Source organism: Panthera uncia, chromosome E1, assembly GCF_023721935.1.
Source record: "Panthera uncia isolate 11264 chromosome E1, Puncia_PCG_1.0, whole genome shotgun sequence".
Lineage (NCBI taxonomy): Eukaryota > Metazoa > Chordata > Mammalia > Carnivora > Felidae > Panthera > Panthera uncia.
In genome coordinates this window covers 7,713,319-7,733,354 of record NC_064814.1, presented here as the reverse complement: position 1 = coordinate 7,733,354, position 20,036 = coordinate 7,713,319, and the positions used below count along the sequence as shown (strand labels likewise).

General features: G+C 52.4%; 1 protein-coding gene across 1 annotated transcript in view; it reads left to right on the top strand.

Annotated features, from left to right (window-relative positions):
- Positions 1 to 1,214: 1,214 nt before the first annotated feature.
- The window catches only part of IGF2BP1 (insulin like growth factor 2 mRNA binding protein 1), a 47,112-nt gene continuing 28,290 nt past the window's right edge, over positions 1,215 to 20,036 (top strand). The window contains exons 1-2 of the mRNA XM_049635890.1: positions 1,215 to 1,542; positions 2,772 to 2,832. Of these exons, the coding sequence (XP_049491847.1) occupies positions 1,368 to 1,542; positions 2,772 to 2,832 (236 nt within the window). The 5' untranslated portion in view covers positions 1,215 to 1,367. The remainder of the gene's footprint in view (positions 1,543 to 2,771; positions 2,833 to 20,036) is intronic.

Here is a 20,036-nt window from a genome sequence, read left to right as displayed (position 1 = left end):
AACAAAGTTCCGAGCCCCTAACCCAGCGCTGGGAAAGCTGCGGTCGCCGGCCTGGGTGGGGCGGGCGGAGGGGACTCCACCTGTCTGCCCCCGCGTCAGGGAGGGAGAAGGGGAGCGTTCGGATCTCCACCCGGTCACTCCCTCCCTGAGACCTCCCCCTTCGGTTCGCTCGGGTCTGCTCACGCTACCACTCCTCTTCCTCCTCTCCACCCCTCCCTCTCCTGGGGTCAGCTTGGGCCGGAGCCGCGCGTTCCCCCAGGACCTTGAGACGGCCTCGTTCAGCAGCCGAACCCCGGGTGCGAGCCACCCTTCCCCCGTGGGAATCCCGAAACATGATTTCTTGCGGCTCCCTCTTTCCCAGCCGCGGTCCCCCCGCGGTCTCGGCTTCCCGGTCCCGCGCTCGCAGGGTCCCTCGGTCCCGGATCCCCGCAGGCGGGGGAGTCTCCCAGGGCTGGGGCCGGGAAGGCCGAGACCCCTCACGTAAAAATCTAGGGGAAAAGCGCCTTTCTTTTTAAAATCGCCGGCTCGCGCGACCCCCGCCTGAAGACCCCAGAGTCCTCGGCTTCTCTTTGTCTATCTCGGCCGTTCCCCGCCTGTCAGTCGCTAGCAGTTAACCGGGGTAGGGTGGGCAAACTCTCCCCCCAGCCTGCACACGAATAAAAAAATAACCGTACATTTTACCCATAAAGAGGTGGGAGATTCAGGCCCCGACCACCCTCCCCCAGCCGGGGCCGGGGTAGGGGGATGGGTGGGGGCGGGGCGCCTCCCTAGGGGCCAGATTCTTGCCAAGGGGGAGGGGGCAAGCCGAGCCTCGGGAACGCGGCCCCCGCCGCCCTGTTTTCCCCCCGGGGGTGAGTTGAGTGCCCCCTCCCCCCGCACCCCAGGCTAGGGATTGGTGGGCAGGGCCGGGCTGAAGGGCCGATGGGCCCAGAGGCGTCGGGGGTCTTCCCGAGCAGGGTGGGTGGGGGCTTTCACCACGTGGCTTCGCCTTTTTTTTTTTTTTTTTTCCGCTCCATTTTTTTTCAAGTCGATTTTATTTAGAGGCGGCGCCAGGGCGGCCGCGGAGAAACGTGACACACCAGCCCGCTCGGAGGGGTTTCGGACAGAAGGGAAGGAGCAGCGCCGAGTCGTCCGCCTCCCAGCGCGCCGCGGGCATTTCTCCCGGGCCTCGCCGAACTCTCCCGCGACCTCTGCGCGCCCTCAGGCCGCCCTCGCCGCCGCGGGCTCCGGACAACTTCAGGGGTGGGGTGCGAAGAAAGTTTGCGGCTGCTGCCGCCGGCCTCCCGCCTCTCGGCCTAGGAGGCTCGCCGCCCGCGCCCGCCCGCTCGGCCTTGCCAGGGACCGCGTCCCGCCCCGAGACCGCCACCATGAACAAGCTGTACATCGGCAACCTCAACGAGAGCGTGACCCCCGCGGACTTGGAGAAAGTGTTTGCGGAGCACAAGATCTCCTACAGCGGCCAGTTCTTGGTCAAGTCCGGCTATGCCTTCGTGGACTGCCCCGACGAGCACTGGGCGATGAAGGCCATCGAAACTTTCTCCGGTAAGAGTGCGCCCACCTCCCCGGAAAAACCACAACGAAATCCCCGAACAACGGAGACCTGCCCCTCTTCTCTCCTGGCCCGCCAACTCCTCTGTCCCTCCGGCCTGCGGGGCTTGGCCTGGGCACCCACCGTCCGCCCACCTCCTTCGACGCCCCCTGCATCCCCCCGACTCGCCCCTAGCGCGGAAATATCCCGGACCTCCTCACCCCTTCCTCCCAGTCCCAGAGCAGAAGCTGGAGGCTTTAGCAAGGCCGCCCCTACCCCCCACCGACGGGGCGGGGGGCCCCATTGGCTGTGTGTGTGTGTTGGGGGGGGTCCCCACTCTGGCGGCCCCGGTCCGGGCATTATTTTCACGTCCGCCCCTCCCTATCCGAGGCTGGCCGCCCCCCACCCCACCCCACCCCCCTCGGCCCCCTGTGCGAACACCCCCTGCTCCCGTTCCTCCGTCCTAGGCCTTTCCAGGCGGGGAAAGGGGTCCCCGCTCCGTCTCCGATCTCCCGGGAGCCCGGTGGGGACTGCAGCCTTCGGGCAGGACCTGAGACGAGGGGGTCCCGCCTCCCGCCCAGGGCCTGGGCTTGAGCCATTTTGATTTGAAAGTGGGGCGTGAGCGGGGTGGCGCGGCGGCGGCGGCGCCGGGTCGCCATGCTGCTTCCCGAGACGCCCAGGCTGGGCCGAGAGGCGCGCGTCGCGGCCGCCGGGGACCCTCCCCGCGGGGCCCCGCACCGCTCCCCCAGGGCCTCTGCCCACCACCGGCCCCGACAGGTGAGCGCCCCGCCGCCCGGAGCCCCTCTCCGCGGCAGGACGGGAAACTAAAGTTTCATTCTGCACCCCTCCCCCGCCACACACTTTGGGAGCATCGGGGGGCCCTTTCTCTCCCGGCCCCTGCTCCCTACATCTGGGAGTCGAGCAGGCAGCCCGCCCACACGAACGCCCTCGTCGCCCCTTTCCCGGATCCGGCTCCCAGAGCGAGCCACTGCCCAGCCAGCCTCGGTGGGAGAACAGAACGAAACGAAAATTAACAAAACACAATAACGAATTTATAGGTTCCACCATTCCCAGAGCGGCCGTTTCGCGTCCCGGCCGCGGAACCCACTGCCTGGATTCCTGGGAAGATCTCAAATCCCAGGAACTCCTGAGTGCCCCTCTTTCTCCGTCCCTTTCCCACCCCACGCTCCTGTTCCAGCTCTTACATTGTCTTTTTTTTTTTTTTTTTTTTTTAAATCTTTAGGGAAAGTCGAATTGCAAGGAAAACGCCTAGAGATTGAACACTCGGTCCCCAAAAAACAAAGGTAGGAAAGGGCCCTTTGAGAAGGGAGGCAACCTGGGGGCGCTTAGAGGCTGTGTTAAGGGGTCCATAGTGTCTCGACCAGTGGAAGAAACCCATTACTGGCCTTCCCACCCCCAACTCCGGATGTTGGGGGCAGGGAGGGAAGATTGGCTAAGATCTTGTAATGGGTGGTTTACAGCTTGTAAAAAATAAGCCGGGTTTGGGGTGGGCTGGGAGAGATGGTATTTGGAGAAGTAAAAGGGAAAAAAATCAAGAGGGGAGAAGCCTTGTGGAGTTTATTCAAGGTGTATGGGGCCATTTTTGTGGGGAAGCTAAAAATCGTTGAAGAGTTGGAACTCCTGGACATTGCTGCAACTTCTAGCAGGCCTCATTTTCTCTTTTTTCTCCACCCATCCCTTAGCATAATTCTTAAGTGGATTGGGGGGGGGGGGTCCCCTCCAGTTCCCTAGGGGAAGTGGATTTGGAGTTCCTGTCCCCAAAAGAATTGCTTGTGTTTTATATGTATTTCTGCAACAGGCAAGGACCTTTTTTTTCTCAGACCCCTACTCTTAGTCCCTCACATCACACATCCTCCCCTCCCAACTGGATTTTGCAAAGAATATGCTTTGGCTGTGTGCTATCCTTTCTGAGCCCCCCCCCCCTTCAGTCCATTGTTACAAGGGGACCATCTGGGGTGAGAGCTTTGTGTTCAGGCTGTGAGCTGGGGCTCTTTGGAGGGTCTAGAACTCCCTGGATGAATAGTGGAGAGAGAGAGAGAGAGAGAAAGAGAGAGTGTGTGTGTGTCTGTGTCCCAGTACCTTTCTGTTCTCACTGAAGCAAAAAGTGGGGTACCTCTATGATGTTCCCCCCAAATGTGATTCATGGGAGGGGGGGGTTCCAGATCTTTTCATTGAACTCTGGTTGGGAAATTATAAGAACAGAGTCGGCTCTCTCAAATCTGACTTTAAACATGTTGACAGTGCAGTTTTCCCTCCTGTGGCAGCTCCCAGGAAATTTTTGAGCCCTGTGTTACTCTCTCCCCTCCCTAGGTGTGTTCTCCCCCTCATTTCACTGGAAACTTGCTGCATTGAGAATAATCCCTGGCCTTTTTCCTGGGTGGGAAGGTGTAGGTGGGTGGCTTTGGTTTTTTGTGGTTTTTTTTTGTTTTGTTTTGTTTTGTTTTTGAGCCTGTGAAGTTTAACTGCAAAGTTTAAGTCAGATAAAAATCTGTTCCGTGGTTTTTTGCTTTGAGATATTTTAAGTAACTTGGAGCTATTGTATCTATAGATGATCAATATGGCTTGTAACTATGTTTATAGAGTCTGTGATTTAACCTCACAGTGCTTCCAATACTCTTATTGGAAAGGCAATTAGAGTTAGGAGTAAAGAGGCAATAAAATCGGAAGGACGGGGGGGGGGGAAAACAAAAAAAGGCTTATTTATTATTTTGAAACATTTCCTGGAGATGGGAATGAGAGCAGCATACTGACACCAGTAGATTTATTGAGAAGATTGTGGCTAATTGAACTGAAAGCTGAGTGTTTGAAACATGTTGATGAGAGAGATCCAGAATAACTGGAATTCTGAAATATGTAGGATTTTTTTTTTCCCCTTTGGCGCTTCAGGATGGTTTAAATTGTAAAGAGAATGCATCGAAGGCAAGAGAAATAGCAAAATGTGATGAAATGGGACCCAAAACATTTATACTTTAATTTCCATGGTGCTCTGTATTTATGGATCTTACCCCCTAAGCCATCTGTTTGCTTTCAAGCCATTTTTAGGCTCCTTCTTGTTCCCTCCAAAATGCATTACTTAGGGCCCTTTTGAGTTGGGAAGGGGTGGAGTTTGTGAGAAGAGTGGGTACAAAATCTTCCTTTCCCCATCCATATTAAATTCCATCTTTTGTGTGTTCTTCCCTTCCCTGAAATAATTTTTTGAGCTCAAACACTGAGTCAGTTGTGTGTGTGTGTGTGTGTGTGTGTGTGTGTGTGTTTGCGGGGTGGTGAGAAGGCACTTCATTTTTCTAAAATGAATCAATTTTTGAAGTTTTAGGATTTAAAAAAAGAGTTTGTTTGCATGAAGTCCGTTTGCTCTATCATTTTGAGTTCTTTGAAGGAAGCATTTTGTGGTATGTGTTTTTAGTTAGTCTGTCTGAAAACCAGTTCTTCAGTTGGTCTGGGACTGGCCTTTTCAAATCTCACGGATGTATAAAACAGGATCTAGTGAATTAACTATAACTGATATTTGAAGCAAGATGAACAACTGTGCATGTGTATTTTGTGTATATGTACTTCTTTTCACTGTTTAAAGAAATAGAAGTAACTATTTTTGGTGTGCTCAGTTCCAAATGAGATATGACTTGACACATTTCTGAGAGATTCAAGAAAGTCTAAACCCTATGTGTTCCTGTTTTTTGTTTGTTTGCTTGGTTTTTTTTGGGGGGGGCGGGGATCAAACAAATGATAGAAGGTTACAGCAGTTACCTTAGCATCCCTGACTCTGAAGTATGCATCTATTTTGTTCTAAGTTTGTATCTATTTGAATATAATTTGTACCTTTTTAAGAACCCAAGAGACCGAGCCCTATGTATTTACACTGAAAACATGTTTAATTTTAATTTTTAATCGGGTGACATTCGATTTCTTCCACCTTTCCAAACCCCTTCTTAGACAGTGTTGGAATTCTGGCTAACAGTTTTGGCTTTTTGCTGAGACTTTGTGTATTTTCACTGTCAAATGTTAGGACAACGGAGAAAAGCCAAGAGCATTTTTAAAACAGTTGTGGAAAGGGTTCATATATGTGTTTTATTTTGAGAGACATAAGAGTCCTTTAAGGTAAGGGGGGGGTCCCATTTTAGACGTGTTTACCTTGGGAAATGACTTGCTTTTTTAAGGGAATTAAACTTTTATTTCATTTGCCACTGTGTGTGCCTTTTTCTGGAGGAATGTGACGTAAAGACAGCATACCTACTGTCAACTGCTGTCATAAAAATGAAAGGTGTTGGCTGTTAAGAGAAAAATGGAAGAGGTGCACCGCCTTTCTCCATGAAATGTGTTCAACTTAAAAGATTGATTTTCCTAGGCAGGTTAATGGTGGTTCTTTTCTCTAAGCTGACTTAACATGAGGCGGGCTAACCACTTTCCCTTTAATTTTCCAACTCTTACTACAAAAATGCCCAAACAGAAATTGGGTGTCAGAGCCACGGAAGCGTGGGAACCCTCCAAAAGGGCTTCAGCTTTATTCTGATTTTACAGTTGAACTTCCCAAAGTTAGCAGCTTTGGAAATCTGTGCGAAGGGGATGTCCTGTAAGTGGCAAAAATATTATTTTTAATTTTAAGTGATTTGCTCTGAAGTCATTGGATCACTAAGTGTTTTCAAAACAAGCAAAAAGATTTCTCCTTCAGAAATGGATTTGTCTTTAATAAACAGTGTTCTCAGGGGCTGAAAATGAATTATAAGGGGTTTAAGAAGCAAGGGAATGTCTTTAAAAAAACAACAAAGGAGTAAAAAGTACAGGGTGGGAGGATTTTCAGGCACTTTTACTTTAGTGGTCGCAGTTGAAAGATACATCTGACCTGTATTAAGCCAGTAAGTTTCACACTTTTAGTAAAAGGTTTTCTTGTGAGTATGTGGTTAGGGCTTTTTTTTTTTTTTTTTTTGCCTTGATATAAATTTAAAAATGGTTGATTCTTAAATTTGTCTGCACTCCTTGGAGAGGGAAGGTGGAAATCAATTCACTCTCACTTAATTTCCACCTAGCATGTAAACCTTACACATTCGTGAGTTATGTTTTCTTCGCTGCCCAGAGAAACCCTTCACTTGTTGCCATTTAGTGCACAGCATTTCAAGATCCTTTCCCAAGGACAGTGGTGTTTGACTGTCCATTGGAAGAGTTGTGGGTTTCTAGAATCTTTTCTTTTCTGACCCAAAGTCAAAAGATGAAATTTTACCTCAGTGCTTTCCCCGATGGAGAACTTTGGAGGAAAGGAGGGGGAAGAGTTGTAATTCCCATCGCTAATTTATTCCAAGTATAGTCAACTCTTCCAAATGTACAATTTTAATGGCATAGCTTTTGGTGGAAAAAGAGCAAAACATTCTTGTAATTATGTTTCAGAGATGAAATACATGACATTAGCAGTTGGAAAAATCTTGATTCAAAGGTTCTGAGCTTCTAATCTTTTCAAATTACCTTAATATACATCATTTGAATCTATGTCATGTGTTTGGGTACTTTTAAGGCTTATTTTTTAAGAGTTTATTCTATACTTTAATGTGTAGCAGCCAGCTGACAAAGATTACCACTGAGATAGGCTAGGGAGGATACAGTTATAAAATATTCTTAACAATTTCAGATCTGGTTTGGTTGAGTAAAAAGGGGGGGGTGGGGAGACCAGCAAATGCTGTGTGAGATTTGGGTGGGGGGGGGGGGAGTTGCTGAAAGACATATACGGGTTCTATCTCTTGGGTGGCAATGTTGTCATTAGAATGAAAGTGTGAACCAGAGGCGTTTGAAGAACAGACATTTTGCCAGCTGTTAGGATTTGAATCCAGTCTCGTTCTCTGTCCGCCCTCTATAAAGATTCCTAAAACGTGGCCGATGCCTTCCAGAAAGTGCAGCTTAGAATTTGGGATGGGAGTGTTGAGGGAGAGGGGAGAGGAGGGGAAGGGGGAAAAAAAAAAAAGCAGCAGCAGGGGAGACTGGAGAAATCAGACGAGTTAGTCCCGGGTTGGAAATTCCAGACGGGGGAAAAAAAGAGAAAGAGAGATGGGGGTTGGGGTGGAGTCCCCGCTTCCCTTTTTAAAGAGAGGCGGCCGGAGGCGCACAGCGCCCCACGGGACAGAGGGGGTCGCAGGCGGGCGCTTTCGAAGACGGGTGGGAGATCGGGGCGAAGGGCAAGGCGCTTTCTGCCGGCGGGGTTGCCCGCCTGCCCTTCCCCTTTTTGCAAAAAAGCCGAGAAAGTCGCGGCGGCGCCGGCTGCGCTTCCTGGAGGGCCCGCGCCGGCCCCGCTGCCCCACGCCTTCCCCGCCCGCAGTCTCCACCCGCTCCGTTCCTGGGGGGGGAGGGGGGCCGCCGGCGCGCCCGCAGGCCCGGGGATGGGGGGGGGGGCTCCCAGGAGGGCTTCCCTGCCCGAGACCCCCGGCCGCGGCCCGCGGCCAGACAGCCTCGCCTTGGACCTGAGAGCCCCCGGATCCCCAGCCTCGCCCACGTGGAGCGGTCCGTGGCTCTGGGCGCAGCCCTTTCCAGCGCCCGGGCTGTCCCTAGACCTTTCCACTCCAAGGCAGAAGCAGAAGGCCAAGGAGGATCGAAGAGGGCTGGGGAGGGAGGGTGGGGAAGGAGAAAAGGGCGAGAGAGGTGGAGAGAAAATGGAGGTGCATGTGGTTGTTGTGGCCCTCTCCCAGTAGCTGAGGCCCCTTGGCAATGGGGCGTATGACTGGAAGAGTCAACAGGGTCCAGGAATCTTTAGAAAATGGACTGGCTCCCCGTTCCAAAGGCTTTAGGAAACAACCACAAAAGGGAGTAATGGTAGTCACCCGGGCTTCTAGGACGGGTTTTGTTCCCCCGGGGGTAAAAGGTGGACGACAGGTCCTCCAGTGGGCCACTGACTGGCCCTTGAAGAGTTTTCTCAGGGTCTCAGCCCGGGGTTTGACTTCATGTGAACGTAAAATTTGCACGCCATTTCCACCTGTGCGAAGCACATTTCCCCTCCTCGCCCACACCTTTTAAAACGCCTGTCAAAACAAAAGCAAGGAAAGGTCTCAGAAAACATGCACTGGAGAGAGTGCAGCCTTTTTTGGTTAACTGATAAAAAGTTTGATTTGGCTAGGAAGAGATCTTTCGGGGGAGCGTCTGTGCTAACATACCCTTGGAAGGAAGGCACGGCCAGCGGGAAGATATTCAGTCTCCAGTTGGCTAATTCCATTCCGGTAGAAAAACTTGGATGTCCCCTCAGATTTTGTTCAAAGGGGCCTACGTGCTTTTTTAGTGAGTGGGAGGGGTCATCCTGATACTGAACAAGCAGAGCCAGCTTTGTAAGGCCTTATGTTCGCAGCCAGTAGGTTTGCAATAAAGAGTCAAGGAATGAAAGGCACAGCAGGTTCAAACAAGTTTTCATCCTAAAGACAGGTCACCGAAATCAAATGTATGTTGATTACGGGTAAATCGCAGGAAAAAAGTAGGTCTGCACCTCATCATTGTGATACAGTCAGAGAAAACCTGATTGCAAGACACTGAAATGTAACCGTACGGAACAGACAGGGCCAGAAATGGAGTCGCATCGCAGAAGTCCAGTCCTCCAGGGTCTGGAGTCCTGTCGCAGAAGTCCAGTCTTCCAGTTGTATGGCAGAGAGCATAGAGCATGGCGACCCATCAGTAAACTGCTTTTGAGTGAAAGAGCAAACAGCTAGATGATGAGAAGAATTTTTGACTGGTATGTCCAGATATTTTCAAAGCCCCTAAGGACAAGTCTGATTATTAGACAAGTGGCATTTAGGTGGCTCGAGGCACCTAAGGGACCTGTCAGGATGGATGGGTGTGAATTTCCCTCCTAGCGTAGGGGAAGGGAATGGAGAACTGTCCCTTTGAGAGGAGACAGGAGGGGGGACCTGTTTCCCACACCATGTCTGTTCCCTGGATTCTCGTCCGCCCTCTCAGTATTTCTGTAGAAGAGGGTTAAGGAAAACTTCAGTTTTTTTATTCATATAGCGTTAGTTTCAGTTGAAAAACTAGTCCTTCATCCAGATGTTTTGGCCACTCGCAATGGAAAATGTTAAGTCTGCGTGAAATTTGATTGGATAGTTCCGTTGATTGGATGTAGTTAGACTCTTTCAGAGGAGAAATCAGAATTCAGGAAAAAACTGTTTTGTGTAAAGGTTGTTTGTGGGGTCTGAGTTCTTTGGCAACAGGAACCTGGTGGACAGGAATCACTGTGAGCTCCTGAGGCTCAAGGAGAGAGGAAGCTCTATTAGGTCAGGGTCTCGTGACCTACCCTGGGTCCCTCCCTCCACCCTCTATTGGACTGTGGAGGAAAGGTCTCCCAGGAGAGCCCGGTGTTTAAAAAACAAGAGCTTTGGAGTCAGGCAATGACTATGAAACCGCAGAAGTTAATCTTCTTAAGCCTCAGTTTCTGGAACCGTAAACCGGTGTTACTACACATTAACTATTATTATTGCTGTTGTTACTTGTTTTAGATAGGGACCCCTCTGCCTTCTGTCTCTGGACTGGCAGCTTGGGGCATATACTCTAAGGCAGTTGGTCGGGTGTTTAAGCGTGCTTCTGTGAACGTGGCCTGTAGTTTACATGGGACAACGAGGGGCAGGCATATGGAAGGGGGTTTGTGTGTAGGGAGCTCTGATAACCTGCATGTTGAAAGGAAAAGCCCCCTTTTGGGAGAGGGAGCTGAGGCTTACCAGGGCAGTCCCCCCAGACCCCCTGGGATGTGGACCCCGCTGCCAAGTCTCTTACCCCTCCTGTCAGACAAAAGGCTCGAAGAGAAGGTGCGAGCATGGGGGAGAATGCTGCTGCTGGTTATTCCTTAGGGGAGGGGGCCGCAGATTCTATTGTTGTTGATGCCATGAGCCCGGGCCAGGTGAAATTTCACACTTGAGGGCTACCGTCAAAGGGGCATGTGGTGTAGGGATACTGGTGAGTGAGGAGCCACCTTCGTGCTGCCGATGAGGTAAGTGTTACAAGAATTCAGGATGGGAAGGGGACAGTGGGAGTCCTTGAGCGTCTGAGGAAGGAAGAAATGAGAGCAGCTCCCCCCACCTGGTGGGAGATGGGCACGTTTTGCCTCAACGCTCCTCTCTCTCTCTCTCTCTCTCTGTCTCTGTAAGCTCACAAAACAGCCTTTCAGGAGTTGGGGATCCCTGGATGCCCAGGAAGTGACTGCATACACTGTTCCCCGTCCTGGGCCCTTGTAGACGGCAAAGCTCCAATGGCCTCGCTTTCCCTGGCCCCCTGGACTGGAAAGGGGGCCCCCCCCCCCCCCCCCCAACATCCACTTCCTCTCTCTGGTGCTCCCTGTTCAAAGGGTGCACAAACACGCGCTCGCGCGGACCTATTGCCCCTTTCGAAATCGCAGTGTAGGGACTGAGGATTGAACCTTCTCTTAGCGGGCTGGGGAGAGGAAGGGCTTCCAATCCGGATGTGGGTTTTGGCCATTTAACAGGCTTGTGACTTTAATCAGTTACCATAAAGGGTTTTTACAATTAGTTGACGTGGAATGATATGTGTTGCCTCTTTCCTGGAGTGGCGTCTGGGATTGCTTGGGGCTCCTCAGCTTCCCATGAGGTGCTCTGAAGATGAAGAGGAGAAAATGAGGGGAGACAGGAACTGGGCTGGGGGCTGTCGGGTGGAGTGAACTTGTTGAGGATGTGTGTTCGGAGCTAGAAATATTTATTCTACTTCCTCCTCCAGGTCTCTAAGTTGCTTGGGAGAAGTCCGTCTGTAACAGAGCATTTGCTTTGGCAGGATTCGGAGACAGAACCCTAAATTAAAGAGTAAAGATGATCCTCTGCAGACCAGGCTGTTGGTGGCTGCAGCCAGTATGTTCTGAGCAAGGACTAGACAGAGGATGTTGGCTTGGGAAGGAAGGCAGCAGGGTTCAGAAGAGTATTTTCTTTGAGTTCTTTGGTGGAGGGTCCCCCACACCAGCAACTTTTTACCGAACGTAAAAGAAGGGAAAAAATCTAGCTAGCTGACTAGCTTTTTTACCGAGAGGGTTTTCCTGAATGTGGTCATTACCATTTTGAACCAAAGCGGCTGCCGCTGCTGCTGGCTTTTTTATTTTTATTTTTTATTTTTTTAAATGTTTTTATTTATTTCTGAGACAGAGACAGAGCATGAGCAGGGGAGGGGCAGAGAGAGAGAGAGAGAGAGAGGGAGACACAGAATCCGAAGCAGGCTCCAGGCTCTGAGCTGTCAGCACAGAGCCCCACGCGGGGCTCGAACTCACGGACTGTGAGATCATGACCTGAGCTCAACCGACTCAGCCACCCAGGTGCCCCGCTGCTGGCTTTTTAGAACAGGGTAGAGTGAGACCTGTCCAGAGTAAGCTGGGGGCAGGCAGGCAGTGGAATAAAATGATCTTCCCAAACATCCTAGGTCTTCATGAGATAATCTTTCACTTTCCTACCCTTGCCCCTCGCTGGGCTATCTTGAATGAGTAGTTGGCTGAATTTAAACTTTTTTCTTAAAAAAAAATTTTTTTAATGTCTATTAATTCTTGAGACAGAGACAGAGCATGAACAGGGGAGGGGCAGAGAGAGAGAGAGAGAGAGAGAGAGAGAGGGAGACACAGAATCCGAAACAGGCTCCAGGCTCAGCTGTCGGCACAGAGCCCGACGCGGGGCTCGAACCCACGAACTGTGAGATCACGACCTGAGCCGAAGTCAGACGCTTAATTGACTAAGCCGCCCAGGCGACACACTAAATTTAAACTTCTAACTGGAGGAAGAGCCATGCCTGTCTAGGCCCAGGCTCCTTTGGTCTCTTCAGAACATCCCATGGTCAGCAACTTTAGCCTGGGCGTGTGTGTGTGTGTGTGTGTGTGTGTGTGTGTGTGTGGCAGGGGGGGGGTGCTCTGGCTTTCTGGCATTAGCCATTTTCTGCAGGGGGATGGAGAGACTTTAAAGATACGTGGTTACAACCAAATGTGGCATAAGAAAATCTTTAACAAGATGGTGCGGACTGGTGGGATAGCTTGCTTGCATTTTGCGGTGAAGTTTGGTACCTCTGAAATATTTGTAATTTAAAATTTCAGTTTTTTACGTTAAAAAAGAATTTTAGATATTTTAATTTGGCTTTTTATTTTTAACCTTTTATTTACTTAATTCTAAGTGGGCTCTAGGCCCACAGTGGGGCTTGAACTCATGACCTGGAGATCAAGAGTCCCATGGTCCACTGACTGAGCCAGCCAGGCGCCTCTTAAATAATTATTTTGAAATAATTTAAGTCAGGGGCGCCTGGGTGGCTTGGTCGGTTAAGTGTCCGACTTCGGCTCAGGTCATGATCTCACGGTCCGTGAGTTCGAGCCCCGCGTCGGGGCTCCGGGCTGGCCGCTCAGAACCTGCAGCCTGTTTCAGATTCTGTGTGTTCCTCTCTCTCTGCCCCTCCCCTGTTCATGCTCTGTCTCTCTCTGTCTCAAGAATAAATAAACGTTAAAAAAAATTAAAAAAAAATAATTTAAGTCAATTAAATATTTTTAAAGAATAATTTTATGTGGTGAAGCATACGTAACATGAAATTTAGCATCGTAAGCGTTATTTAAAAAAAAATTTTTTTAACGTTTATTTCGTTTTGAGAGAGCATGAGCAGGGAAGGGGCAGAGAAAGAGGGAGACACAGATTCTGAAGCAGGCTCCAGGCTGTGAGCTGTCGGCACAGAGCCCACTGTGGGACTCGAACCCATGAACAACGAGATGGTGACTTGAGCTGAAGTCAGATGCTTAACCAACTGAGCCACCAAGGCACTCGAGCAACGTAACCATTTTTAAGTGTGCAGTTCAGTGCCATTAAGAACATTCGCAGTGTTGTGCAGCCATCGTCTCCACAACTCTTTTCATCTTGCAGGACTGAAACTGTACCCAGTGAACAGAAACCACCCCCCCGCCCCTCTCTGGGGGATTTCAACTGTTGCCAGTTTTGCATTTTCCTACATGGTGGTCACCTCTTCATCCTATATAAAATGGGAGTCTTGGGGTGCCTGGGTGGCTCAGTCGGTTAAGCGTCCGACTTCGGCTCAGGTCACGATCTCACAGTCCGTGAGTTCGAGCCCCGCGTCGGGCTCTGGGCTGATGGCTCAGAGCCTGGAGCCTGCTTCCGATTCTGTGTCTCCCTCTCTCTCTGCCCCTCCCCCATTCATGCTCTGTCTCTCTCTGTCTCAAAAATGAATAAAAAAAAAAAAAAAAGAAAATGGGAGTCTTTGCCCTGCTCCCCCCCCCCCCCCCCACCGCGCTGCATTAAATACTAATTATTGGGTTTTTATTTAGCACTATCGGGTCTTTTTCAGGGTGGGGGAGAAAAACAAGGGTCGAGAGGGTGCTGCACAAAAGAGGTACAAGATGAAGTCTCTGCCCTCCGGCATTTTCACTTCAGATCCAGGAAAAGCTGTGGGACAGCAGAGGCCAAGAGACTACGTAGTAAAATGGGAGGCACACAACCTCAGGGACTAAAATAGAGGAGGGAGGCTTTGAGTGAGCTAAGCTGTGTTTTGGAGGATAGGCAGACAAAATAGCGGATTAAGGAGAGCATTATGGATTGACAGGGAGATAGATGTTGATGGGAAGACAGTTCATCTAGGAGAGAGGGGTAGGTAGCATTGTAGCGAGGAGGCCTCAGGCAGGGTAGGGCACATATCCCTGTTGCTTTCCTTCGCTGAGCATCTTCTTTGCTCCAGAGTTCTGTTCGAGGCGACTCGGGTCAAAAGACGAATTCCTTCGACAATTACAGGGAGCATTTATGGAGTATCTGTTCTATGGAGTATCTGTTCACATTTAACTGACGTCACTTTGCTGAATTCTCGTAAGAACCCTGTGCAGGTATCTTCATTCTCCAGAAGGAAGCTGAAGCTCTGAGTGGTTCAAGTAACTTAGCCGGTCAATACCTCGTCAGTACCTTGAATGGGGAGTAGCACTGGGATTCACACCCAAGCCTTTTTAGCTCTAAGGCTGAGCTTTCTAAGAAGGTGGGAACAGGTGATCTTTTAACAGTTCAAAGGAATTTATTTATTAATAGATTTTTTTTAATGTTTCTTTTTGAGAGAGAGAGAGAGAGAGAGAGCGCGCGCGCGCGCGCGCGCCTGGGTGGGGGAGGGGCAGAAAGAGAGGGAGTCACAATCTGAAGCAGGCTCCAGGCTCTGGGCTGTCAGCACAGATCCCGACTCAGGCCCAAACCCACGGATCCGTGAGATCATGACCTGAGCCGAGGTTGGATGCTGAACCGACTGAGCCACCCAGGCACCCTAGCGCTTCAAAGAAATTGAATCTTGGGGCTCCTGGGTAGCTTGGTCGGTGGTGTCCGACCCTTGATTTAGGCTCAGGTCATGATCCTGGGGTTGTGGGATCAAGCCCTGTGTCAGGCTCTGTGCTGTATAGAGCCCAGACAGCGTGCGAGCCTGCTTGGGATTCTCTCTCTCCCTCTCTGCCCCTCCTCCTTTTTCTGCTCCTCCCCCCAATAAATAAATAAATAAATAAATAAATAAATAAATAAATAAGTATTAAAAGAAATTGAATCTTACTTTGAGCTTTTTTGGGGGGGGAAGAGCATAAGGTTAGCAAATGAAAACATGCCCAACGTTAATGCCTCCGTGAAACCCCATGAAATAAACTGTGTCGGTATTTTGAGTTACAATTTTGAGTTACAAGGGCCTCCATCGTGTGGCGTGCTGGTAGGCACCAGCCCAGGAGCCGGTGGCCTATCTCTCCCCCACCTTTGTTTGGGTTCAACTGGGAGAAAATGGGAGGCTGGGGGGAAGGGCAGGGATTGAGACGCTTCCCCTCTCACCCACCCCCCTCCTCCTAGCAGGAAGGGACAAAGAGTTGACCTTTGCGACGAGCCTACAGAACCATAATTCATAGCTTACGTATGTTTTGAGGCAAGAGCCCAGGTACCTGCCCTTGGCTGACAAGCAGGAGTTAGGCTTCACGTACAGCGACCCTCGCTGGCTAGCGTCACCTGGCGTTAGTCACCTAACCTCTCTGGGCCCGTGTTTTTGAGCTGCAGAATGGAAACAAAACAGTCTTCTGTGGTGGTTCAGAGGCTCAAGTCAACCTCTTGTCGCTGTTCTGGGTTCCTAGGAGGTGCGAGTGTAAAGGACTTTGTAAACTCTCAAGTACCGTGCAGATGTGAGTTATTAATAAGATCATCATGAATTGATGACACCCCAAGAGGGCAGACAAAGAAGGTCCTTCTCACCCCCAGACGAATGCCCTACGCTGCATGGGGGGTATGACTCTTCGATTGTAACTTTTCAGAGGAGGCTCCGGGGACGCCCCGGGAAGAGGGTCTTTTATTCTCCAGGCCCGGAAGGCCCCTTCGTTCCGTGCCCCCAGCCCAGCCCAGCCCAGCCCAGCCCAGCCCACTCCCGGGCCTCAGTTCCTGCCTTCTCGGTGGGAGGCCTCCCTGGCCTGGTCCTGCCTCCTGCCGCAGCCCGGCCGAGGTCTCTAAGGAATGCCGCCTCCCGGGCCATTTTCTCCCCTCCAGCTTCTGCGGCCCCACTTCCAGCCCTCTCCCGGCCCCCTACCCCCAACCGGTTCCCACTTAAATGCTTGCAGGCCTGTTTGCAGGCGGGAAGCCCCCTCCCCCACAGGACCACCTCAGTCACAGCCCTGACCACAGGGAGGTCGGGTCTGGATTTACTAAAGGACCCCGGAGGGGGAGCCTGCCCCTCGCTGGCTGCCTGGCTCGCTCATGGGGTCGGGTTTCGGCCGGTGGCTCTGGAGAGAGAGACAAAGGGCAAAGTCCCGTCCCCACCCCCACCCGGCAGCCCGGGGGCGCTTGTCCCCTCCCCCTCTGGGCCCCGCCGGGGAGGCGAGGCCCCCACCCCACCCCCTACCCTGGGCCGGGCGGGACCCGCTCCCGGCGAGTCGGGGTACCGAGTCGGGGTACCGAGGGGGTTCTGGCGGCAGAACATTCTAGACTGCCGGGCCTGCGACGGGGGAGGGGGGGGCTGGGAAGGGGGGGACCGGGGGCATCGCCTGCCCCCTCCTTGAGCTCTGCCGACAGGGCCCACCCAGCGGCTGGGGTGGGAGGCCGCGCGCTCAGCTTTCCCTGGGCGAGGTGAGGGGCTGGGGGAAGGGGCCGCCCGCGTGGGGCGCAGGCCCGGCGACGCCAGCGCGGCCGCTCAGCTGCTCAGGCCTTCTCAATTGCCCGTTCATGAGGGCTCCCCTCCTCCCCCCCAGCTGCTGCCAGCCCTCCCCCACCCTCAGCTGCTGCCGCCCTTCCCAGGCACTTCTTTCTCCTCCTTTGCCCTGCCTGCCCCCGCTTTCCGCGGCCCTCCTCGGCCCTCCTCGCCGGAAGGCCCCGCTCGCCACCCTGGGGCTCCTGGCAGGCCTGCGACCTTGCCTGCTGCACCATCTTGGGACGCGCCGGTGCAACCCCACCCCGGCCGCGGTCCTTCTGCCCTGGGCTGGGGAAGGGTAGAGAGGCAGGATGGGTGTCCGGGTCCGAGGAGAGTTGTTCCGATGAACTGCTCACCCCACGAGGAAGAAACAAACACCAGCTTCCTGAAGTTTGCGACTACCAACAGCAGGTCTTGGCCGGCAGCCGGAGGGGAGACAGGAGTGAATCCCTTGAGGTGGTTACCCTCCTGCAGGAGGGGACACAGCCAGCGCCCCTTGCCACTAACAGGATGATCAATGTTCATTTTTAAAAATGTGTACTGGGAGGCATTTACATCCTTTCATAGGGAGCGCTCGCGATTCCAAGAATTAATGCTAATAAGTCCCATAGGGTCTTGTCTTCCCTTCCGGGTGGAATGGAGTTGCTGCAGAGTGATTTCTCTTGAGGCTGGTCTAGTTTCCTCTTCCTTGCTTCTGAGAGGCCCCCCCCACCCCCCCACCCCCCACAAAATCTTGTCTTGAACTGGGCTCTCCAGGTTTGCCATTCCCTGCTGAGGAGAGGCTCAGCCTCTCTCCATTCCCAAGGCATGCCCCATGATGCTTTCCACCGAGCCCCAGCTCCGTCCTCAGCCAGGTCTCTGGGTCCCAGAGTGCCAGATCTTCTGGCTCTTAAGCTTTCTGGAGAAATGCTGAGATTCCCCACCGGAGGGTGAGAGTTCAACCTGCACCCCTCGTGCGGTCAGGGCAGGAAATAGTCTTTCTAGCCCTCCAAGAGTATATTAGCCTACCCCACTGGTAATATGCTGGAAGATGCTGGAAAGGTCTCACTGCTAGCCTGAAGAAGGTGGTGAACAATGTCCGCAACAGTTCGTTTCTTTTCTTTAAAAAAAATTTTTTTTTTAACATCTATTCATTTTTGAGAGATCGAGAGACAAAGCGCGAGTTGGGGAGGGGCAGAGAGAGAGAGAGAGAGAAAGAGAGGGAGACACAGAATCCGAAGCAGGTTCCAGGCTCTGAGCTGTCAGCACAGAGCCCGACGCGGGGCTCGAACCCACAAACCATGAGACCGTGACCTGAGCCGAAGTCGGACGCTCCACCGACTGAGCCACCCAGGCGCCCCCGCGACAGTTCATTTGTCATCCCACACCATCGCTACCTCCACTAGGAAGGCTGCGCTGTTCACCGGGGGTCACCTCGTTATCATTTGTCCCTGCACAGTAGGTTTATTCCGAAGGCTGCTTCTGCCCACCTCCCCATCCCCAGATTCCCCTTCCTCACACTTACTAGTGTAGCTAGAGCTCACGCGGGCCCCCCCCCCCCCCCACCTTCCGCCCCCGCCCCCCCCCGCCCCCCCCCCCCCCCCCCCGCCCCTCCGCTCTAGGAACCACTCAGGTGAAAGACGACAGTTCTAGGCAGAGAGCAAGGTGGAGGGAGGGAGAGGCAGTTGGCCCCGGGCGGACTTGAAATTTGTCTGGAAAGAGCTCCACCGTCTCAGAGCTTCTGTTTTGGCTTCCTCTGGTGCTGCCCAGATGGGCAAGAAAAAAACGTGGGCTGTCTTGTCAAACCATGTATCTCCAAGATGAGTGAATTGAGCAAAGTATTCGTCTTTGAGGTTTGCTTGCTAACGCAGCGAACGCGTCCCCTGCTCCGTGTCTCACCTTTGCTTCCTCGCCTGTCCCTAGACGTACACGAAAATTCGCAAGAAGTTTTGGTGACTACCCTCTTACGCTGCTAACGTTTCTCTGACAGTCATCCAGCCGTGTTATAGTATAGTTAGCTTTTCTGCGAGTTAAACCCTGTGCCCAAATTAGAGCCGCATGCAGTAAAAGCCAGTTGGCACGCACTTAGCCATACAGAATATAGGCATTTTTCCTGCTGCTGACATGGGGGCTGTACAGGCTTCTGCTGTGTTAACACTTCTTGTCAGAGAGAAAGCAGCAAGGTTTGGTGAGATGAGCATACGCCAGCCTGGAAGGAGAGCTGAGTTCTAGTTCTACCTTAGAGCTGCCAAGGCGCTTTTCCTTTTTTCTGAGCCCCCGTTTCTCCAACTATCAATTGAAGGTGACTGGTTGAGGACCCTCTCAGCCTCGAGGGGCTTACTCCTCTCCTGCTCAGTCTATGAATCTGATCTCCTTTAACGGGAACTTCCCAGTGCTGGCTTACGGGCTGTGTGTGTGTGTGTGTGTGTGTGTGTGTGCGTGTGCGCGCGCGCGCGCGCATGCATGCGTGCGTGTGTGCGCGCGCGCGCGCATGCATGCGTGCGTGTGTGTGTCCTTGGTCCCATAAGAAGCCTAGCGATCCCTCACCCCACCCTTCTTCTCTGGCCTCCAGGTAGGCCAGGAGCACGTTAAACACTGTACAGAGCCTTCCGAAGGAGAAGGCTGTGTGGTTCATTTCAGAGTCTCTTCTGGAGATTTGCTTTTCCCTTCTGCTTGTTTCCGGCATTATTAGCACAGGAATCAGCACATGTGGGACAGTACATGTGTGCTACATCCATTTAAAACAACATGTTCACACTGGGGCGCCTGGGTGGCTCAGTCGGTTAGGCGTCCGTCTCTGGGTTTCGGCTCAGGTCATGATCGCCAGGTTTGTGAGTTCGAGCCCCGCGTCAGGCTCCGCGCTGACCATGCAGAGCTTGCTTGGGATTCTATCTCCCTCTCTTGCCCTGCCCCTGCCCTGCTCGCTGTCTCTCTCTCTAAATAAATAAATAAACAAACATTAAAGAAAAAAAAAAAACAAAACATGTTCACAGGACCACAGATACACCCAGTGGTGTCCCTGCCTTCCCGTACCCCCTCCTACACCCTGGCATTCACCTGGGTGGTGCATCTGCGCTGCCCGGTCTTGTACCTTTCAGTAGGTTAATATTTTCCTTTCCAGCCCCTACCCTGCCCATCAGCCCACCCGACAGCCTGCCTGTCTGGCTGCCCTGCCTCTGGATCAGCCTGGCATGGAGCCCTGGGCACGGTGCCAGCTCCTCCTCCCCCCCCAACCCCGCCCCCTTTCTCAGCTACTGCCATGCCTGGAGCGTGCCAGGTCCGCCTCCTTCAGAGGCTTTCCTGGACCATTATTTTCTTCACCTCTCCACCCTACAGGGGTGCGGGGGCAGGGTGGGGAGGAAGGATGGGGTCAGTGGTGATCTTATGGAAAAGGCAGAGGTTGGCACTT